This window comes from Molossus molossus, unplaced genomic scaffold (genome assembly GCF_014108415.1).
Source record: "Molossus molossus isolate mMolMol1 unplaced genomic scaffold, mMolMol1.p scaffold_m16_p_2, whole genome shotgun sequence".
NCBI lineage: Eukaryota > Metazoa > Chordata > Mammalia > Chiroptera > Molossidae > Molossus > Molossus molossus.
The window spans coordinates 40,348,409-40,371,071 of NW_023425355.1; the positions used below are offsets into that span (position 1 = coordinate 40,348,409).

General features: G+C 39.0%; 1 protein-coding gene across 1 annotated transcript in view; it reads right to left on the reverse strand.

Annotated features, from left to right (window-relative positions):
• TRPC5 (transient receptor potential cation channel subfamily C member 5) overlaps positions 1–22,663 on the reverse strand; it is a 157,993-nt gene that overhangs the window by 99,701 nt on the left and 35,629 nt on the right. Inside the window, exon 2 of the mRNA XM_036271288.1 lies at positions 8,697–9,218. Within this exon, the coding sequence (XP_036127181.1) occupies positions 8,697–9,218 (522 nt within the window). The remainder of the gene's footprint in view (positions 1–8,696; positions 9,219–22,663) is intronic.

Genomic DNA, 22,663 nt, shown 5'->3' on the forward strand with positions numbered 1-22,663 from the left:
CAGCAAACAAAAGCCCAGGCCCGGATGGCTTCACAGGGGAGTTTTACCGAACATTCAAAGAAGAACTAATACCCATTCTCCTCAAACTATTTCAAAAAATTCAAGAAGAAGGAAGACTTCCAAACTCGTTTTATGAAGCCAGCATAACTCTAATTCCAAAACCAGAAAAAGACACAACAAAGAAAGAAAACTACAGGCCAATATCCCTGATGAACATAGATGCCAAAATCCTGAACAAAATACTAGAAAATCGAATCCAGCAATACACTAGAAAAATTATCCACCATGACCAGGTGGGATTCATCCCAGGGATGCAAGGCTGGTACAATATTCGCAAATCCATAAATGTGATACACCACATAAATAAATTGAAGAATAAAAACCACATGATCATATCAATAGATGCTGAAAAAGCCTTTGACAAAATCCAGCATCAATTTCTGATAAAAACGCTCAGCAGTGTGGGAATTGAGGGATCATACCTAGACATAATAAAGGCCATATATGAAAGACCTACAGCCAACATCATACTCAATGGGCAAAAACTAAAAGCATTTCCCTTAAGAACAGGAACAAGGCAAGGATGCCCACTTTCGCCACTCCTATTTAACATAGTACTGGAAGTCTTAGCCACAGCAATCAGACAGGAAGAAAAAATAAAAGGGATCCAAATTGGAAAGGAGGAAGTGAAATTGTCATTATTTCCAGATGACATGATACTGTACATAGAAAACCCCAAAGACTCCACCAAAAGCTTACTAGACTTAATAAATGAATTTGGCAAAGCAGCAGGATACAAAATTAACGTCAAGAAATCGATGGCATTCTTATACACCAATGATGAACTCACAGAAAGAGAAACTAAGCAAACAATCCCATTTACCACTGCGGCAAAAAAAATAAGATACCTAGGAATAAACTTAACCAAAGAGATAAAGGACCTATTCGCAGAAAACTACAGGTCTTTGAAAAAAGAAATAGAGCAAGATGTAAAAAAGTGGAAGAACATACCCTGTTCATGGATTGGGAGAATTAACATCATTAAAATGTCCATATTACCCAAAGCAATCTATAGATTCAACGCAATCCCCATCAAAATACCAACGGCATACTTCAAAGAATTAGAACAATTACTTCAAAAGTTCATATGGAACCAAAAAAGGCCTCGAATAGCCAGAGCAATATTTAAAAGGAAGAACAAAGTTGGAGGGATCACAATACCAGATTTCAGGTTATACTACAAAGCCACCATAATCAAAACAGCCTGGTACTGGCACAAGAACAGGTATATAGACCAGTGGAACAGAATAGAGAACCCAGAAATGGACCCTAGGCAATATGCTCAATTAATATTTGACAAAGGTGGCAAGAGCATACAGTGGAGTAAGGACAGCCTCTTTAATAAATGGTGCTGGGAAAATTGGACAGCTACCTGCCGAAAAAGGAAACTAGACCATCAACTTACACCCTACACCAAAATAAACTCAAAATGGATAAAAGACTTAAATGTAACTCATGAATCCATAAAAATCCTACAGGAGACTGTGGGCAACAAAATCTCAGACATCATACGCAGCAGAATTTTTACTGACACATCACCTAAGGCAATAGAAACAAAGGAGAAAATGAACACATGGGACTACATCAAACTCAAAAGCTTCTGCACAGCGAAAGATACAATCATCAAAACGGAAAGGCTACCCACTGTATGGGAGAGCATAATTGCCAATGATATATCAGATAAGGGGTTAATTTCCAATACATATAGAGTGCTCATACAACTCCCCAAAAGGAAGACAAAGAATCCAATTAAAAAATGGGCAGAGGAACTAAATAGACACCTCTCCAAACAGGACATACAAATGGCTAAGAGACATATGAAGAAATGTTCATCATCACTAATCATCAGAGAGATGCAAATCAAAACAACAATGAGGTATCACCTCACACCTGTCAGAATGGCCGCCATCAACAAATCATCAAACAACAAGTGTTGGCGAGGGTGTGGAGAAAAGGGGACTCTAGTACACTGTTGGTGGGAATGCAGACTGGTGCAGCCACTATGGAAAACAATATGGTGTCACCTCAAAAAATTAAAAATTGATCTCCCATTTGACCCAGTGATCCCACTTCTAGGAATATACCCTACGAAGCATAAAACACCAATCAGAAAGAATATATGTACCCCCATCTTTGTAGCAGCACTATTTACAATCACTAAGATCTGGAAACAGCCCAAGTGCCCATCAGTAGACGAATGGATTAAAAAGCCGTGGTACATATACACAATGGAGTACTATGCAGCGGTAAGAAAGAAAGATCTCTTATCCTTTGAGACTACATGGAGGGACCTGGAAAGTATCATCCTAAGTGAAACAAGCCAAACAGAGAAAGACAAATTTCATATGATCTCACTGATTTCTGGAATATAATGAACATAACAGTTTGAGGACAATCCCCTAAGGAGTGGGGAGGTGAGAGAGGGATGAACAACAGAATTTATATGCATGTATGCATGAACAGTGGACATGGACAACAATCGGGGGAAGGGGCAGGGAGAGAAGGGGGAGGGGGGAATCAGTGGGGGAAAAAAGGAGAATCATTTGTAACAAAAATTAATCAATAAAAAAAAAAGATTATTCCTTTGTCTTTAACATTTACCATTTTAATTATGATGTGTCTTGGTGTGGGTTTCTTTGGGTTTATCTTGATTGAAGCTCTCTGTGCCTCCTGAACTTGTATGTATTTTTCCTTCACCATGTTAGGGAAGTTTTTTTGTCATTTTTTCTTCAAGCAGACTCTCTGTTTCTTGCTCACATTGTTCTTCTTCTGGTACCCCTATGATGCAGGTGTTGTTAGGTTTCATATTGTCCCAAAGCTCCCTTAAGCTATCATCCTGCTTTGTAGTTTTTGTTTTTCTATTTGCTGCTCTAATTGTGTATTCTACTTTGTTTTTCAAATTGTTGATTTGATACTCTGCTTCATCCAATCTACTTTTAATTCGCTCCAGTTTATTATTGATGTCAGGTATGTTATTTTTCATTTCCAATTGGTCCTTGTTTATGGTTTCTATTTCCTTTTTCATGCTGTTGTAGTTCTAGCTGAGTTTCTTGTAATTCTCACTAATTTCCTTGCGCATCTTTGTAACCATTACTTTGTAATCTATGTCTGATAGATTGCTTGCCTATATTTTGATTGGTCTTTTTCTGAAGATTTCTCCTTTTCTTTCATTAAGGGGTTGTTTCTTTGTCTTCCCATTTTAACTATCACTTTGTGTTTGTTTCTATACCTTAGATAGAACTGTTATTCCTCTCACTCTTCATGTGACAGCCTTATCTGGAAAGTGTCTTGAGAGGCCCTGCGGTGCAGTCTCTTTGATCTCTTGAGCTAGATGCTCTAGGAATAATCCTTTTGCATCTTATTTGGGCTCTCCTGTTGAATTGGGACTTGATTGTTGATGTCCCATTCATGAGTGGGATCCCCTTCTGACTGGTTAACTGTAAGGCTCAACCCTGAACTCATTGTGCCAGCTGTTATACAGGTGTTGAAAGAACAAAACATGATACAACAGGACTGTACCAAAACAACTTGGAAATCAAGTTAAGCAAAGCAACAGCAGCAGGAAATACTAAAAAGAAAAAAAGAAAATAAATTAATGCCAAAGAAAAATAAAAAGAATACTAATAGGCATGAGACCAAAGACTTAGAGGGTATACAAAAGAAAAAGAAGAAAGAAGGAGATAAAAAGGAGAATATGTAAGCAAAGAAGGGAACAAAAAGAACTAGAATAAAAATAAAAAAGAAAAGAAAACAGAAAATAAATAAAATAATAATAATGCCTTAAAAAACTAATAATAATGGATATATTAAAATATAAATAGAAAAATGAAACAGGAAAGAAAACTAAAGAAGATAAAATAAAGTAAGAACTTAATAATTTTAATAAAAAGAAGGAAAGAGAAAGATACAAAAAGAGAATAGAATAAAATGAAAGAGAGAAATTAGAGATATTCAAGAAAAAAAGAGAAGATAGAAAAAAGTGGAAAACACATGCACACACACAAAGCTTTGTATCTGCTATTTGTGGAGCTCATTGGATCTTGCTTTGATGTTGTTGAATCTGGTTCCTTGATGTGTCTAACCTGGGCCTCCCTGGCGCTTCTCTGGTGCAGGCCAATGTGAGCCACAGTCCCTGCCTAGCCCTGAGTTACCTTACAGAGGTCTGACAGGTTGGACGCCCAAGTAGTCCGGTGAGTGGGGCCTCCTTAGCCCAGATGCTGTGTCTGCCTTGGGTCTTGCACATTGAATGATTTTGCTCTGAGCTTTTCTCCCTTCCCCAAGAGAACACTATTCTGTGGGGGCATCTTTGTCTTGGCCAGGATGGTTTGAGCGCACTCATGTTGGGGGTGGTGCTACTCGCTTATAGGAATGGGTCTGGGCACTTCCTGTCCTTCCAATGCCTGAGCTCTGCCTGGCTTGCTGGCACCTCCTCTCTGCCACATGAAGGGGAGCAGATTTCCAGCCCTGGGCTATTCCCCCCTTGCCTACAGTCACTGCAAGACAGATCAGAAGCAGCTGTTCTGCCTGTGGGGCAGGTAGGCAGGGTTGATCCTCCTTCCTGGTCCTACTGTTCAATCCCCATCATGCTCACCAAAATGAGCTCCTCCAAGTAATAAAGGGTTCCCCAGATGCAATGCTGGTGTTTCCTTCAGTCTTTTCCACTGGAGGCTGGCCCTGAGCTTTTTTGTGGACTTCCAACTGAGAGTTCAGGATGAACTTCCCAGTCTGGATGATGACAGGGTGCTAGTGCTTCTCCCTCCATGGGTTTCAGCCCCAGGCTTCTGTAACTGTATCCTCTCCAAAGTCTCTCTTCTCCAGCACCCTCCAAGCCATCCTTGTTTAACCCAGGCATTCCTGTCTCACCAACATTTCTACAGCCTCGTCAGTCTTCTACCGGTCCTCAATTCCAGCAGAGCTCAGGGCTGGGGAGGCTACAGCCTTCTCCCAGACTTCAGTGCAGTTCCTGCCCCCAACCGTGTGACTAGGCTCTAGGTTAGCAGTGGCATTGTGATGCAGTGGTGGTCACAGCAGTGGTGTAAGTCTATGGCAGGGCTACAGTGTGAGCTCAGGGCATGTCCATGAGTTGGGGCTATGTCTGCATTGGGGGTGGAAGTTCCATTGGGGTCCATGGTGGGGATGGGAATTTGGGTATGGTCTGTGGTGGGGGTGCCATCTGGGCTGGGGGCTGCGGTGAGTCTGGGTGGTGGTAAGGCTGGGCGCAGAATTGCAGCCACTTCTCAAAGCCTTCTCCTGAGGATGACCTTATAAATCCTTCTAGATGGCACTGACTCGAAGCCCCAGCAGTGAGAAGCACCAGTCAACTGGCTATGGTGGCAGCAGAAGGTCCCCGGTGAGGAGAGCCCAAACCACTGGCCCCCAAGTACCCACCTGGTCGGACTGACCCTCGCACACACGCACACACTCATACACGTCCACATACTCACCCTCTCACTCACTTGCACTCTTACCCTCACTCCAATGCTGCCTGCCTTCATATTTTCCTCTTTTTATGGTTTTCTTAAGAGGAGTTTTTTTTTTTTTTTTCTAGTTTACTTTTGTGTAAGAATGCAGTGTATAATACATATAACTTACAAAATATGTGTTGACATTTATGTTATTGGGAAGGCTTCTGGTCACCAGTAGGCTATTTGTAGCTAAGTTTATGTATTACTGCTGAATATCCATAATTTGGAATGGTTAAAAGGTGCTACTTTGCCACTGTTGTGGATTAAAAATAATATGGTCTGTAAAGTATAAAACTCTAATTGTATGGGCTCACAATTGAAAGAAAAGTGGATACCCTGAATCTTGTGCATCTTCAAAATATCACTGTAGTGGTGGTGGTTGCCCAACAACATGAATGTACTTGTAATCCCATTGAACTGTAAACTTAAAAATGGTTAAATGATAAATTTTGTGTTATATATTTTACCACAATAACACTAATGACTTTTCCACTTGAATGTATATAACAAATGGACCCTGAAAACAATTTTGGAATATCTGGTACCTAATTAAGTGAGTAAAAAGAAATAGAACTCCTTGTCACATCCAGGTTGGTATAATAATAGCTGAGAAATACATTGTATGAACATGTAGTAACATAGAGATATTCTGTACTAACAACAGTAAGTTAAATTATTATATAAGAAACACAGGAAACAAAGTTTCAGGGACGTAAGCAACTAAAACATGACGGGAAAAATGAAGCTTGGAGGGCAGTGAATGTGGAACCCATGGTCATATGTCAAGCAGATCCCTATGAGAATGAGGAACTCATCACGATGGTTTACAATGGAGAAGTAACTAAAACTGGCAAATTAAGAGTATATGAGCAGAAGGGATCACGTGATAAAGTAGTTGGGAGATAATCTATTAATGAAAATTTAATGGAATATTGCAGTGAACTTATTTGAAAATAAGTGCTCTGTCAATTTTGAGGGGAATGGGGGCCTAAAATTATGGTTTTCTGCTATCTACTGAGGTAAGGAATATAAACTTGACTTATCTTTTGCAAATCTATTTTTTAGATTAATTTTAGAGGGAGAGGGAGAGAGAGATAGAAACAACAATGAGATAGAACATCGATTGGCCGCCTCCGACATGCCTCCCACTGGGGATTTGGCCCACAACCTGGGCATGTGACCTGATCAGGAACCGAACCGGCGACCTTCTGGTGTATGAGTCGATGCTTATCCACTGATACACACCGGCCCGGCTGCAAATATATATTTTTTACAGTTATATTCTCATTAACCGTTGTGTTAACTGGAAACTATTCATGTTCTAAAAATACTTGTGATTATTTTCTCACAATATTATAACAATTTATATAAAATGAAAAACACACGGAAAGTATAATATATATAATTAATAGAAACATGCACATATACCAAAGTGAAGAAAAGTCGATTAGACCTTACAGCAGACTATTAACACAACTGATACTATACATCAACCATAGGGCAGTGGAAGGGCGGGAGGGAGGAGGAAGGGAGAGGAGAGTAATTACTACACCTATTACCTACAATTTTAGCTCATAGTCTAAGACCATATACCATGGGCCCCGTGTATAACAATGAAAATGAATCATAAAGGCAGCTAATATTTATGGAATGCCTAATGTATGCTGAATATTTTGCTGCACATAAGTATATTATGTTTCATTTCATTTAAACTTCATATTTATTTAAGGAGGTAAGTGTTGCTGTTATTATTTCCATTAATTGAAAGAAAAAAGTGGGATTAAGTAACTTCAGGCTTAGTAAAGTGACTGGTGGCAGAAACAAGATAAGAAGACTTGAGTGGGCCTATTCATTTACTATCTCCCTCTGAACAGTCTTTTGGTCATCATATTGCTCTTTTGTCATTGTATATCCCCTTCAAGGTTGTCCCTGGCACTCATTTTTCCCTCATTTCAAAGGAATAGTATTTTTTTTTTCTTTTTCAGATAAAGGAACCAGGTGAGCACTCAATGTGATTTGCCACAGGGCTCGGTCGGACCCATGAAGGGGTAGCACTGCTGGTTGCTCTTCAGATGGTAAGCACCTCTTGGTTCAACCTGTTTGTATCTGCCTCCTTGTAGTGTTGGAAGAAAGGTGCAAATAGACATTAAAGTACTTCCTGTGCCATACTAGCACTTTCTCATTTATTTCCTATAATAGTCCTATGAAGTAGAGGAACGATTGTCATCTCCCCTTTATAAATGAAAAAAAAAAAAAAAAATGAATGTCCTGAAATTTTGAGAGACTTTTCTTCAGATCATAGAGATGGTGAGTTGGAATTGGAATTGCATCCTCAGTTTTTTGGCTCTAAAGTTCCTGCCCTTTATACTACACCATGCTGCCTCCTTAAAGAGTTATATTAGGCTTCTGAATTTTCTAAGAGTCTCCCCCAAATTGTTTGATTTGATGACATAGAACAGCGCTGGCTAGATTGTAAATGTGGCCAAGGTGGAAAACAAAGCCTCTTATTCTGTGTTCTCCTTGAACTGATCTCCCTGAAAGAGTTAAACCCTAAAAGTTAGAAGGTCATACTATAATAGATGTTGCTGTTGCCTTCCACAGCATACATACCCTGAATATGACTCCATCTTTCAAATATATGTATCAGCCTTCTTGCTGAGGGGCTTCCAAGGACTTAGTTCTGTAAACAATTAGTAACATCTTGGCAGTGGGCCATCCTAATTACTGCCCACCAATTCCCAGGTGGAGTCCTTTGTTAAGTGTTCTCATAAAAGTTATCCTTCAGAGCACTTAACAATGATTTTTAATTATATATTCACTATGTTATTATTTACTTAATATTTACCATGAGCTTATAAGGTCCATGAAGATAGGGTGAATGTCTGGGTTTTGTATCCCAAACACCTAGAACAGTGCTAAATAGGCATTTGATGGATTAATGAATACTTCCCCATCAAAGAGCCAGGTGATCAGTATTTTTCCTTACTTATGTGGCCATAAAGAAAATATGAAGAGGCTGTATATGCCTTAGATAAGTGGTTATGTTTTTGAGGCTGGTCTAACCATTTGTTTCTTAAAGGGCTAAGTGATAGAAAAATGCTAATTCTGCTCTGCAACTCTGGACTCTGGAGCGCTTAAGTTTCTCTAAAAGCAGAGAAGGACTCAGCTTACCTCTTTCTGGTGGTATTTGATTGCTACCTTCAGCTTGGCCAGGTCATGGTACTTCTGAGGATCAAGTTCTTCACTATGATCATCTCGATGGTTGAGGATAATCTCCAGTTCCCGGGAGCTCCGAGCTTGGTCCAGCAGGTCTTTGGCAAAGAGCTTGCACTGTTGGGAGAGCTCCTCATACTCAGCCTTGAATTCATTCTCTACTTTGCTGAGCTCCTTGAGCTCCCAGCCCAAGCGGAAAGCAGTTAAGATAGGGTCCTCACTTGATAAGGCAATAAGTGAGGGGCTTGCCAGAGCTTTATAGATGTTCAGACGGGAGCGGGAGTGGCGCAGGCTGTCTACCTCTGAACTAGACACACACTCCACGCAGTTGCAACGGATCTGGTGAGGCCGTGGAATAGTGACTCGTTTTTGGACAAGCAATTTTATGATTTCATAGTTGTTGGTGTGGGCAGCCAGCATGATGGGAGTGATGTCTGGTGTGAACTCAGAGAACTGGGTGTCCATCATCAGAGTAGGGACCTAAGTAAAATAAAACAAAAAGCATAAGAGGGAAGGATTAAGGAGTGGAGAAAGTGGGAGCACAGGGCCCATGAAATGTTAGTGATTTGGGAAATGGAGTCACCATTCATTTGTCAGTTCTCCTCCTTACCATAATAGCTATTTGTGGAATATTTATTATTGTATGCCATACACTGTTCTAAGTGCTTTACATGTATTTAGTCATTTAATATCCACAACAACCTTGTGAGGTAAATATTTTTCTCAAATGAATAAACTGTGGCACACAGAGATAAAATTACAGTCTTTAGTAGCAGATCCAAGATTCCAACTCAGGCAATATGACTCTGGACCTTTTCTCTTAAAGTTATGCAAACACAATATGCCCAATCCTGTCGGAGGCACAATGAGGGGTCCAGAAAAGTAAAAGGAATTTTTTCTGACCTTTTGGAATTTAGTTTGATAGATCAGACTTACACAAATTTGTAAGTAGGAGTACATAGTAGTTTGTATTCAGTTCCAAAGGAGCAACAGAGGCTGCAGGAATATTTTTTATTGTTGATAGTATTGTAGATGTCCTCCATCTTCCCCCTATTTGCCCCCCTCCACCCAGCCCCTGCCTCAACCCAGGCCTTCACCACACTATTGTCTGTGTCCATGGGTTAGCATGTAGGCATATATGATCTTTGGTTATTCTTTTGGAAGACTAAAGACAACCAGTAATCTTAAAGACCATGCCACTAAATCAAGTCCTGACAGCTAAAGAGAAGATATCCTCAAATGGTTACACTGTCTTTGTATGTATGTAGAACATCAGGGGACCAAGGACTAAGACCAGACAATGTTCTTCCAACTTCCCGTAGGTCCCAAAAAGGTAGAGAAAATCTGTTATTGTGAAGAAGTAGTCTGTAAATGAGGATCTCTAGGCTTAGGGGAGGGACTACCAGTAGCAAAAGGATCTTTGATAAAATTGCTATGTTCATGATGTGATGCTTGGTGTAAATAGTAGATATAGGTGAAAGGTATGGTATTATTTGGGTATTTAGGAGCATCTGTGGTTGAGTGCAGAACTTGATGAATGAAGAAAAAACCTTTCAACTTTAAATGTGTCTTTTGGGACCCAGTTTGTTTGAAGTCTAATAGTGAAACTGTGGCAAGTCACTAGACCCACAGAAGAGTTTCAGTATGGTAGGATATAGAACTAGAGAATAAGGAGGGCTAGAATAGTCAGAGGAGGCCTTGTGTAGATGTGGGGCTGAATATTCAAAGCATATGTAGGATTCCAGGAAATAATGAAATACTGATCTTGATACACTTAAGAAAACAGTTTTAATACTTATTTTAACTGAGGGAGAACATGAATAATTGAGATTCTCACAGAATAGACACATATTATTTTAATGGATAGTTTATTTTTACTCTTAAATTTTTTTAGAAACCCACAATACTAGAGAACTGACAAAAGGATGAGTTACAGTTTTTCATCACCTTTGCCTCCTTTCCACTTTGGATGAAAGATTCCCAAACAGGGAAGTGTTCAGAAAACAAGGAATAGGTAAAAGATGGAAGAGAAAGAGGGGGAGGAATGTGCAAAAAGTCTGTTTCCTTCAGGGAGTACTTGTGTCAGCCTCTGATTAGTTGAGAGCTGGCTGCACATTGGTCATTAATTGCTTGGGTTGAGCAGTGAGTAAAAATTGTTAAACATTTAGAAAGAGCAGCTACAAACAAGAAAGCAGGAAGTGAGCAACTGGTTCATATAGTAAATTGAACACAGGATAGAATAATCTCAGAAATTAACATAAGCCTACATGCTAAGGAAGAAGTAGATCTGAGTGGTCCTGGTAAGGAACATCAATACCACAACCAGCATGAAACTTAGAGTTGGGAGAGATGGTCAGTGAACAATGTGTCATGGTTGGCCCAGGAAGAAAGGAGCTCAGATCTGTAAATCTGCCAATTCTCAGTGGGCAGGGCTATTCCTCAGTCTCTTTCAAGATCTAGAAGCAGGAGGTGGGAGGTGAAGAAAAAATAATTGGTATTGCAGAATTCCCTGGGTTAGGTTGAGTTGTGTCTGCTCCTTACCATGGTACCCTTTCTGTCCTTTCTCTCTACTTCTTTGCTCTTTCTGTTTTTCTTACTATATCAATGCTGCTAGGCCTGTCCAAGACACACAGTGATACTTGTGAAAATTGCTTAGCCCTGCTTGTGTCATGAGGCTGAATGATTGCTATCTACGCCTAGAATATAACATGCTTTTTGGAACCATCTGATTCTGTTTTCTTTGACTTAGTCTTCAGCAAGAAGCTCTAGATTCTCCATTTAGCTTTCTGGGCAGTGACACCAGAGATTAAAGATTTTCAAAAGAAAACTGGTCTATAATGACCAACCATGTCCCACCCAGACTGCCTTTTCTCCTTCAGTAAGCCTGATCCTTCACAGATTGCCACACCTAACTCATTCACTGCTCTCCATGTGGAGTCTCTGTGTGGAATAGTCTACCTCATTTCTCTACCAGTGAAGGACCATTGTAGGCGCTGGATCCTTCAATGTCTCTTTGTCTTAACTTGATTCCACCCCTTACTGACCACCCCGATGTTGTGGGCACTAGGTTACATCCAAGATCTCACTTTTCTGAGACTGCCATATATTCTCTATTATTTCACATGTATCCTTTTCACCTTTTCAGTAAGATTGTGAGATCTTTGAAGGCAGAGCTGTCCTAGTCTACTCCTATTTACCTCATAGCATTCAGCACACTACTAAACACACAGCAGGCACTCAGCAAAAGGGCATTAAGTTCCAAATCTCAAGTTAAGAAATGGGCTCTCATTTATAAACCTGACACCTACAATTTGAGTCAATGTGAACTAGTTTCCTTGGGTCTTTCCTTCCCATGTCCAGCTGAGAAGGTAGATCTTTCAAGACTCTAATGAGGGTTAGCAGATAAGCTCTATAGGTAATACCCTAACATCACAAAAACTTAGGACAGTCTATGCCTGTCATTTTCACAATTCTGTTACTTCAAAATGAGACTCTGATTCAAAGACTATAGATTTCTACTCCTCTTCTACCCACTTCTTCTGCCTATCTTCATTCTCCTGCTTTTCCCTTTCTAGAAAGTGCAGGGACCATGGACTATAATGAGGACATCATGGTAAAGAAAGAGAATTTTTAGTGAGCATCAGAGGTTTTTATTCATAATTAGGACTTTATGTTATGGTTGACCAAACAATTAATAGATAACAGAAGTGAAGACTAGGTTTGGGTACACATGCACAATTTGGATGAATAAGTGGTACAAACTGGTGAACTGTAGAGCATGTATCTTCTCAAGAGGGAAATCTGCTGCTCATCTTCTTCTTGTTATAAGCACAAATTATCACAGTGTTGCAATTTTTCAAGAGAAATCAGAAATATGAATTTGGGGGCAGAATTTTTTAAAGATTTAAATGTTGACTCAAAAAAGTTAGAAACAGTGTGGAGGCCAAAGAAAATACATATATGAGAGAATTTAGGCTTGAGTGAACCAGTTTGTGACCTTTGAGCTACTATATAAGTTGTGATACTAATAAAGGAGTGAGAGAGGAAGCTGGACATTTAGGTGGGAGACAAATAATAAAAGGCTTAATTTTCCATGTTAAGGAACTAATGTTATCTTTTGGACATAAAGAACCACTAAAAAGTTTTAATCAGGAGGGGTGCGTAGTTGAACAAATATTTTACAAAGATCAATTTGGCCAAAGTGTGTAAATGTGCTCCTAATGTTTAATAAGCAGCTTTTCACACAGAAAAAAAATCTTGATTTGTAGTGCTTGCCAATTTATGTGGTGTAAATATCCCCTGTGGCCAATTTTAAGTTACCAATATGACATCATGGAACATACTTTGGAAGAGATGCATACAACCAGTTCTCACCAGCTGGTATATGTCAGCTCCAGCACACCTTTGGATGAGTTTCAGAAAGATAGGGCTAGTTAAAATATATCACTACTCTAGGTGAAGAGATGGTGAGATGTTCAACAGTGATACTAGAGATATACAAGAAAGAACAGATTTAAGATATTTATTGGATGTGTCAGGTGGTAGCGGAGGGATAAGTAAATCAATGAGGTCAGGTATTTGGATTGCATGTTTGGTTGATTGTGGCATCACCAACTGAAATAGTGAATATAGTAAGAAGAGAAAGTGTAGGGTTTTTAAAAAGTTCAGTTTTGGACATGTTGAGTTTCACATACCTATTGGGATAGTAGAGGGAAATTGTGTAACTCTAACATGAATTTTAAAGGAAAGGTGAGGACTGAAAATGTGGATGTGAGAGTCTTTGGCCTATAACAGTTGAAACCAAGAGAGTGGATGGGATCAGTCTCTGCCTGCCCCAGCTTCCCCATAGTTGGGACTGCTGATCTACCACAAGGACTCAGTCCTACCCCAGTTTCCAAAGCAACTGAGACTTGAAGTAGGAATCACTTAAGTGCCAGCCTCAGCCTCCTTCATTCCATATTCCAATCATTGAGGATTTGCATTATGGCACTCTCCTTGTTATGTTAGTTTTTGAATCCCATCTTCTTCCCCACGTTAGCCCTAGTGTGTAAAACAAAATTTCTCCCTGGATTTCTAGTCTGAATTTCTGTTCATGTAATAGGCCTAATATCCAAGGCCTAGTGTATTTTCTGGATTATCTGTGCCTTTGATTAGCTTTGAATTATTCTGTAATTTTGTAAATTGTAATGAAAATATTTCTTGTCTGGAAGAATGCAATGATTGCCTTGTGCATCTATTTGTAATTTTTTTTCAGCATTTCTGATGACCTGTGTCAGGGGCCAGCAATTTTTTTTTTTTAAAGATAAGATAGTAAATATATTATGCTTTGTGGACAATACAACAATGCCATTGTAACAGGAAAATAGTCAATGGCAATATGTAAATGAATGGATATGGCTATATTCCATAAAATTTTATTTACAAAAACATGTGATAGGCTGGATTTGGCTCTTAGGCCATAGGTTGCAGACCTCTGGCCTCCTGGTTTCCTCACTAATTAATGAATTAAACAAAAAAAAATGAACATGTGTTCACTTGAATTTGTATGTATATTATGAGTTAACCATTTAAAAAAATTATCTTTTAACAGCCATTTGTGTTCAGATCGAGGTCAGGTGGAAAATTCAATTTTATTCTTTTTTTTTCAATTTTTATTATTTTTTTTTGTTACAGATGTTTCTCCTTTTTCCCCCATTGACACCCTTCTCCCCCTACTGCCCCCTCACCCCTCCAGCATTGTTGTCTATGTGCATTGGTTACACATACATGCATATAAGTTTTTTGGTTTATCTTATCTCCCCACCCCACACCCCTCCTCTGAGGTTTGTCAGTCTGAACCATACTCCTTTCTATGTCTCTGGATCTATTGTGTTCATCAGCTTATTTTGTTTATTATATTCCACAAATAAGAGAGATCATGTAGTATTTATCTTTCTCTGATTGGCTTATTTCCATTAGCATAATGCTCTCCAGGTCCCTCCATGTCATCTCAAAGGATAATAGATTTTTCTTTCTTACAACGGCATAGTATTCCATTGTGTATATGTACCACAGCTTTTTTATCCACTCATCTACTAGTGGACATTTACGCTGTTTTCAGATCTTACCAATTATAAATAGTACTATGAACATAGGGGTACATATATTCTTTCTGTTTGCTTTCTCTTTGAACTCCAAAATTATACTGCATGATCTTGGGCTTCCCATTAAAAATCCTGTTTTTATTTAAAGAAAAAAAGTATGGTGGGGGGGGGGCAGGGAGAGAAAAGGTAAGGAAATAAGTACACCAAGAAATTAAATTTGGTTCATATTACCTACAACTATACTTCTAAAGAAACCTGATGCATTTTAAAGTTTGCAATGATATAGCTTGGGTCATGGCCACTAAAGAATACATTGCCTACGTCTCTCTGGAGCTTTGTATTCAGGCCTTAATGAGTTTGCTCTTGGATCTGCTCTAGGTTTTCCTGTTAAAAAGCTAGTATTATATTGTAGAATCTTCTGGATTAATGAGCATAGAACAGAGTTGCTGGGCTAGGAGCTCATCATATAAAATACTGGTAATACAGTGAACAGAGAGAACTCAAGTCAGTTCTTTATATTTTCAGCCAAATTCCATTCCCAGAAGACACAACAGAGGAATAGATGATGCTCCACTTCCTCCACTCTCAGGACTGCTAGAGTCTTTACAAGGTTATTGTTCTAAAGTGATCCAAATGATACATTCATTTCCATTAACTTCATCACTGGACAAATCTGCTAATTGTAATTTTTCTGAACCCTATTGCTACCAGCTTAGGTAGGCATACTTGCTAGAGTTTTTCACAGGTTTCTGAAATTAAACCCACCAATAGGCAGACCCTTGTCAGGAGCTACCTCAATCATACCCACAATGCTCTCTGGTCATGGGCTAACCTATCTAATTGGCACTTCCTCACACAACTGGCCTGATAGTATCATGTTCGAAATAAATCTCCCATTTTGTGCCCAGATTTAGTGAAATTGCAATACTTCTTTTTCCTTTTTTTAATTGAATTTTAGAAACAGAGGAAGGGAGAGGGAGAGAGAGATAGAAACTTCGATGAGAGAGAACATCAATTGGCCACCTCCTACACACCCCCCACTGGGGACTGGGCCCACAACCTGAGCATGTGCCCTGTCCAGGCATTGAACCAGAGACTTCTTGGTGCGAGGGTCAATGCTCAACCACTGAGCCACACCGGCCAGGCACAATACTTATTTTTATACATGCTGGGCCTCCTCCTTCCCATCCTAACATGCCAGATAAAATCAATGCTCAATCCTTTCAGCAATTCAAGGCACTGTTGAAAAGGAAATTTCAGTTTTTCTGTATTACTCAGAAATGAAGAACACCTGCATCTAATCACATCACATTACCAGCCGCCTACTCTGCCTTACCTATAGATCAGTTAGCTAGTAGTGGTGATGCAGGAGCTTACTTTGGAGCAGCCATTGTCATCATATAGAAAATAATGTATCCCAGACTCCAATAAAAACAGAACCATTAGAATTAAGACTTGGTGTACCATCTGAGCTGATGTCAAAGCCAAAGTGTATATAATTTAGATTGGAAGACTAAAATTAACAAAACTTATTTGGAGATGATGTCACAAAACACACCTAGTATTTTTAAAAAGTCAATATTGATACATAAAAATCAATAATGTATATAACAATGGCCAACATCACCCTTTGTAACAAGGATAAAAATAACATTAACGGCTACTAGTTATGGAGAACTTTTCATATGCCAGACACCATGCTAGAGTACCTCATTTAGTATTCGTCTTTGCTTTATGTGTAAACATAATAATTATCCCACTTTACATCTGATAAAACTCATCTACAGAGAAACTAAGTGCCTTGCCCAAGGTCACATGTCTGGGAAGTAGAGTGGCCAGAACTTGAACCCAGGCTGTTTGACTCAAATCCCTGTCCTGTTAACCACTATACTGCTTCACTCCCAACTAGTAAAAGACCAACAGTTTTATTTATTATATCAAGTAACGAATCTACAATCATAAAATTGAATATTCATACATATCATAATTATGTCTTACAGGTTTTATTAGGTAATAACTAACCTCATCAAATAACATTCTACCTTAAATCCAGATAAACATTATGTAACACTAATCAAGATTTAGGAGCCCACAGAACTATTCTTGATTTCTTATTAGATAGGGGATCTTAATTTTTTCAAAAGATAGGAGCAAAATTTATGAGAAAATAATATATGGCTAATGCCATAAGTTATGGACTTTATAATTTCAGGTTCTAGTAAAGGAAACCTAGAAAGGCATTTTTCTCAAGTCTAGATTGCTGTAAAGGGTTAAATGAACCATTCTATACATTTTTCTTTGCAAATTGTGGTTTATACTGAATGATGAGGACCACGGACTCCCAACATAAAGTGAGTTTTGGGATGGATGTTAGAAGCAAAGGAAGAGGTAAAAGAAGCCAAAGCAGAAAAGGATAAACTGTGTCTAGTCTTTGGGAAGCCAGCCCTCTGTGAAGCCATTCAGTGTGCAGTGAAGATATGACATTTTTAGAAAATTATTAAAAATGATGCAACGAGTAAAAAAATTAGTAAATAAGAAAGCGTGAGTTATTACATATGTGGAAATAATGTCAGAAGTGTAATTCTGATCATTCTTTCTCTAGCACTGCACAGAGAAATGAAGCCATGACCTGCTGATGCAAGTGTAGTTTGCTTTGCAGATAGCCCTATGGTGGTGCTTGGTACAAATAACTCTATAGGAAAGCCATTGTTCTTGGTTCATTTTTTATAAGTCACCATGTAATTTTTAAATTAAATTTCTCGTATATACACTGGAAACAGTTTCACAGTTTTTTATGTCACTGCTCATCATGTGACCAATGTGAATTCAAGTAGTATGATGAAGGTTTCTAGACAGGGCTGAAAATCCAGATGCAAAAACCTAGGGGATCAACCAGGACACAGGACCATATGGGGGCCAGGATAACCAGATTGATATTAATTATATCATAGGATTCAATACAAATATACATTTATTATTTTCTAATTTTCCAGTGGACACTGATCTTGATAAAAGCACATCTGCCAACAAAACAAAATCATAATAAAAAAAAGAGGTCTTTCAAGCAAGAAGAGGAGCCAAGACATTATTTTGTTTTAAATAATTCATAACCAGGATTTGAGAAAAAAAAATGGCGGCAGAGTGAATGGAGCTACACAGGCCATCTCCCAAAACCAAACTGGATTTCCAATGAAAATAAAGACAAATCATCAGGAAGGAGCAACCGAAAGGCAGCCTGGAAGACCACATAACCAGGGACACTGACTCAATCCTGGTAGGCTTGCGTTGGATGCGAGAGGGAGCCTGGGCTGAGACCAGCAAACTCAGCTGGGACCAGGGGACTCGGCTGGAAGCTTCTGCCACCTCGGCTGTGTGCTAAGCCCTAGGCTGGTGCCGCACAGACTGGGCAAGGAGTAGGGGACTCTACGGGAAGCTGCTGCCGCCTCAGCTGTGACCGTGGCTAAGTCCTGCGAACTTGGCTGAGTGCTATGCCCTCTGCTGGAGCCGCAGACTCGGCTGCCCTTAGAGGGGAGCAGTGCCATTGGGTTAAAAGTCCCAGGAGGAACCAAGACGCAGAGTCTGGACAGAGGCTAAATTGGCAGCAGCCACTCAACTTGGGCTCCGGCAGAGGGAAGGCAGACTGGACTGAAATTGTGTGGAGACACTCGGGATTTGGAGGGTCCTCAGAGCTTTGCTGAGTGCAGCCATGCAGGACTGTGGTCATTTTACTCCCTCCCAGGGACCTGGGGAGAGGCGGCGGCCCCTCCCACGGAGATTCAACCCCACCTGGTAGCCTTAAATGCTAATTGAGGCCAATTAACAACCAGCATCTGCCCCACACTCGGGAAATCCTATTACACTGAGCACCTAAGGGAGTTTTTCAGGCAACTCAGAAACCAAGGTTCTTCAGGTGACCTCTACTGATAGCCTAAGGGCAAAAAAACAAAAACAAAAAGCTAAAGTAAACTTAAGACTTCACAGTGGTGGTTAAAGTGGGTCCTACCTGCACCATCCAAACCCAGGAGAGGGAGCCACAAACAGCAGAACACCAACACCCACAGGGAAAATTTGGCAGAATACAAAGCGCACTGTGATAGCCAAAATGGTGAAAAACAGAAACAAAAGCCAAATGAAAGAACAAGAGACCTCTAATGAAGATGAGATAAATGAGGTGCATTTAAGCAAGTTAAAAGAACTAGAATTCAGAGCCATGATCTTGAGGAACCTCAACACCATGTGTAAGGACATGAGCACCATGAGTAAACACAAAGAAATGTTGAAAATCAACCAGTTGGAAAGTAAAAAGGACATATCAGAAATGAAAAACACATTGTAAGGTCTAAAAAGCAGAGTAGAGGAAGCTGAGGACTGGATCAGTGAATTAGAAGACAGGCTAGAAAAAATCAACCAATCAGAAAACCAAAAGGAAAAAACGATTAAAAAACAGGAAGACAGCTTAAGAGAATGGTGGGACAACTGGAAATGGAATAATATTCACATCATAGGAGTCCCCGTAGAAGAAGAAAATGAGCATGTGTTAGAGAATATATTCAAAGAAATAGTGACAGAAAACTTTTCTAATTTGGTGAGGGAAGAAGGCATTCAAGTTCAAGAAGCACAGAGAGCCTCAAGTAAGAAGAACCCAAACAGGCCCACACCAAGACACATAGTAATCAAACTGCCAAAAATGAAAGACAAAGAGAGAATCCTAAAAGCAGCAAGAGAGAAGCAACAGGAAACCTACAAACGAAACCCCATAAAGCTCTCAGCTGACTTCTCACAAGAAACACTACAGGCCGGAAGGGAATGGCATGAGTAATCAAGGTAATGAAAAACAAGGATCTGAATGCATTACTACTCTACCCAGCAAGGCTATCATTCAAAATGGAAACTCAAATAAAGAGCTTCCCAGACAAAAAAAAAAAGGCTAAGGGAATACATTAGCACCAAACCAGCACAGCAAGAAATGTTCAAAGGACTGCTATAATTAGCAGGAGAAATGGGAAGCAAAATAGAACCCCACTAAACAAAAATGGCTATAAATAAGTACATATCAAATATCACCTTAAATGTAAATAGATTGAATGCTCCCATAAAAAGACACAGAGTAGCTGATTGGATAAGAAAGCATGACTCATCTATATGTTGTTTAAAAGAGACCCACCTCACAACAGAAGACTCACATAGATTGAAAGTGAAGGGATGGAAAAAAAATCTTCCAAGCAAACGGAAAGGAAAAAAAAAACTGGGGTAGCAATACTCATATCTGATAAAATAGACTTCAAAATGAAGGCCATAACTAGATACAAAGAAGGCCACTACATAATATTGAAAGGATCTATCCAACGGGAAGATATAACCTTGATAAACATATGCACCTAATATAGGAGCCAAAAAATATATTAAAAATCTTCTGCAGGACTTCAAAGGAGAAATTGATAGCAATACAATCATAGCAGGGGACTTCAACACTGCGCTGACATCAATGGATAGATCCTCTAGACAAAAAATTAGCAAGGAAACAGACTCTAAATGAAGCACTAGACCAAATGGATTTAATAAATATCTACAGAGAATTACATCCCAAAACTACAGAATTCACATTCTTCTCAAGTGCACATGGGACATTCTCAAAGATAGAACACATGTTAGGGCACAAACTACGTCTCTACAAGTTCAAGAAGACTGAAATCATATCAAGCATCTTCTCAGATCACCATGGCATGAAACTAGAAATCAATTGCAAGAAGAACATACAAAGTCATTTGAACACGTGGAAACTAAATAGCATGTTATTAAACAATGAATGGGTCACCGAGGAGATCAAGGAAGAAATCAAAAACTTCCTGGAAACCAATGAAATTGAAGACACCACAACACAAAATGTATGGGATGCAGCGAAAGCAGTTCTGAGAGGGAATTTCATAGCACTACAGGCCTACCTCAAAAAATAAGAAAAATCTCTAATAGACTATCTAACCTCCCAACTTAAAGAACTTGAGAGTAAACAAAAAGAAAACCCCAGAGCAAGTAGAAGGAAGGAAATAGTAAAGATCAGAGTAGAAATAAACGACATAGAGACCAAAAAAAAAACAATTCAAAGGATCAATGAAACAAAGAGCTGGTTTTTTGAAAGGATAAACAAGATTGATGGACCCTTAGCTAGACTGACCAAGAAACAAAGAGAGAGAACCCAAATACACAAAAGCAGAAATGAAAGAGAAGAAGTAACAACTGACACCACAGAAATACAAAAGATCATTAACAACTAGTATGAACAATTATATGGCAACAAATTCGACAATCTAAAAGAAATGGACAAATTTCTAGAAACACATAGTCTCCCAAACCTGGACCAGGAAGAGATAGAAAACTTGAACAGACCAATAACAACAGAAGAAATTGAAGATGTAATCAAGACTCTCCCAGCAAACAAAACCCAGACCCAGATGGCTTCACGGGGGAGTTTTACCGAACATTCAAAGAAGAACTAACACCCATTCTCCTCAAACTATTTTTAAAAAATCAAGAAGAAAGAAGACTACCAAACTCGTTTTATGAAGCCAGCATAATTCTAATTCCAAAATCAGAAAAAGACACTACAAAGAAAGAAAACTACAGGCCAATATCCCTGATGAACATAGACACCAAAATCCTGAACAAAATACTAGCAAATCGGCTTCATTAATACACCAAAAAAATTATCCAACATGACCAAGTGGGATTCATCCCAGGGATGCAAGTCTGGTACAATATTCACAAATCAATAAATGTGATACACAACATAAATAAAATGAAGAATAAAAACCACATGATCATATCAATAGATGCCAAAAAAGCCTTCGACAAAATCCAGCATCCATTTCTGTTAAAAACGCTCTGCAATGTGGGAATAGAGGGATCATATCTAGACATAATAAAGGCCACATATGAAAGACCTACAGCCAACATCATACTCAATGGGCAAAAACTAAAAACATTTCCCTTAAGAACATGAACAAGGCAAGGATGCCCACTTTCGCCACTCTTATTGAATATAGTACTGGAAGTCTTAGCCACAGCAATCAGACAGGAAGAAAAAATATAAAGGATCCAAATTGTAAAGGAGGAATTAAAACTGTTATTATTTGCAGATGGTATGATACTACACGTCGAAAACCCCAAAGACTCCATGAAAACTTTACTAGATTTACTAGATTTAATAAATGAATTTTGCAAAGTAGCAGGATACAAAATTAACGTCAAGAAATCGAGGGCATTCCTATACACCAATGATGAACTCACAAAAAGAGAAACTAAGAAAACAATCCCATTTACCTTTTTGGCAAAAAAAAAAAAATTAAGATACCTAGGAATAAACTTAACCAAAGAAATAAAGGACCTATTTGCAGAAAACTACAGGTCATTGAAAAAAGAAATAGAGGAAGATATAAAAAAGTGGAAGCACATACCCTGTTCATGGATTGGGAGAATTAACATCATTAAAATGTCTATATTACCCAATGCAATGTATAGATTCAATGCAATCCCCATCAAAATACCAATGGCATACTTCACAGAATTAGAACAAGTGCTTCCAAAGTTTATATTGACCCAAAAAAGACCTCGAATAGCCACAGCAATCTTGAAAAGGGAGTAGAAAGTTGGAGGGATCACATTACCAGATTTCAGGTTATACTACAAAGCCACCATAATCAATACAGCCTAGTACTGGCACAAGAACAGGCATGTAGACCAGTGGAATAGAACAGAGAACCCAGAAATGGACCCAAGGCAATATGCTCAATTTATACTTTACAAAGGTGGCAAGAGCATACAGTGGAGTAAGGACAGCCTCTTTAA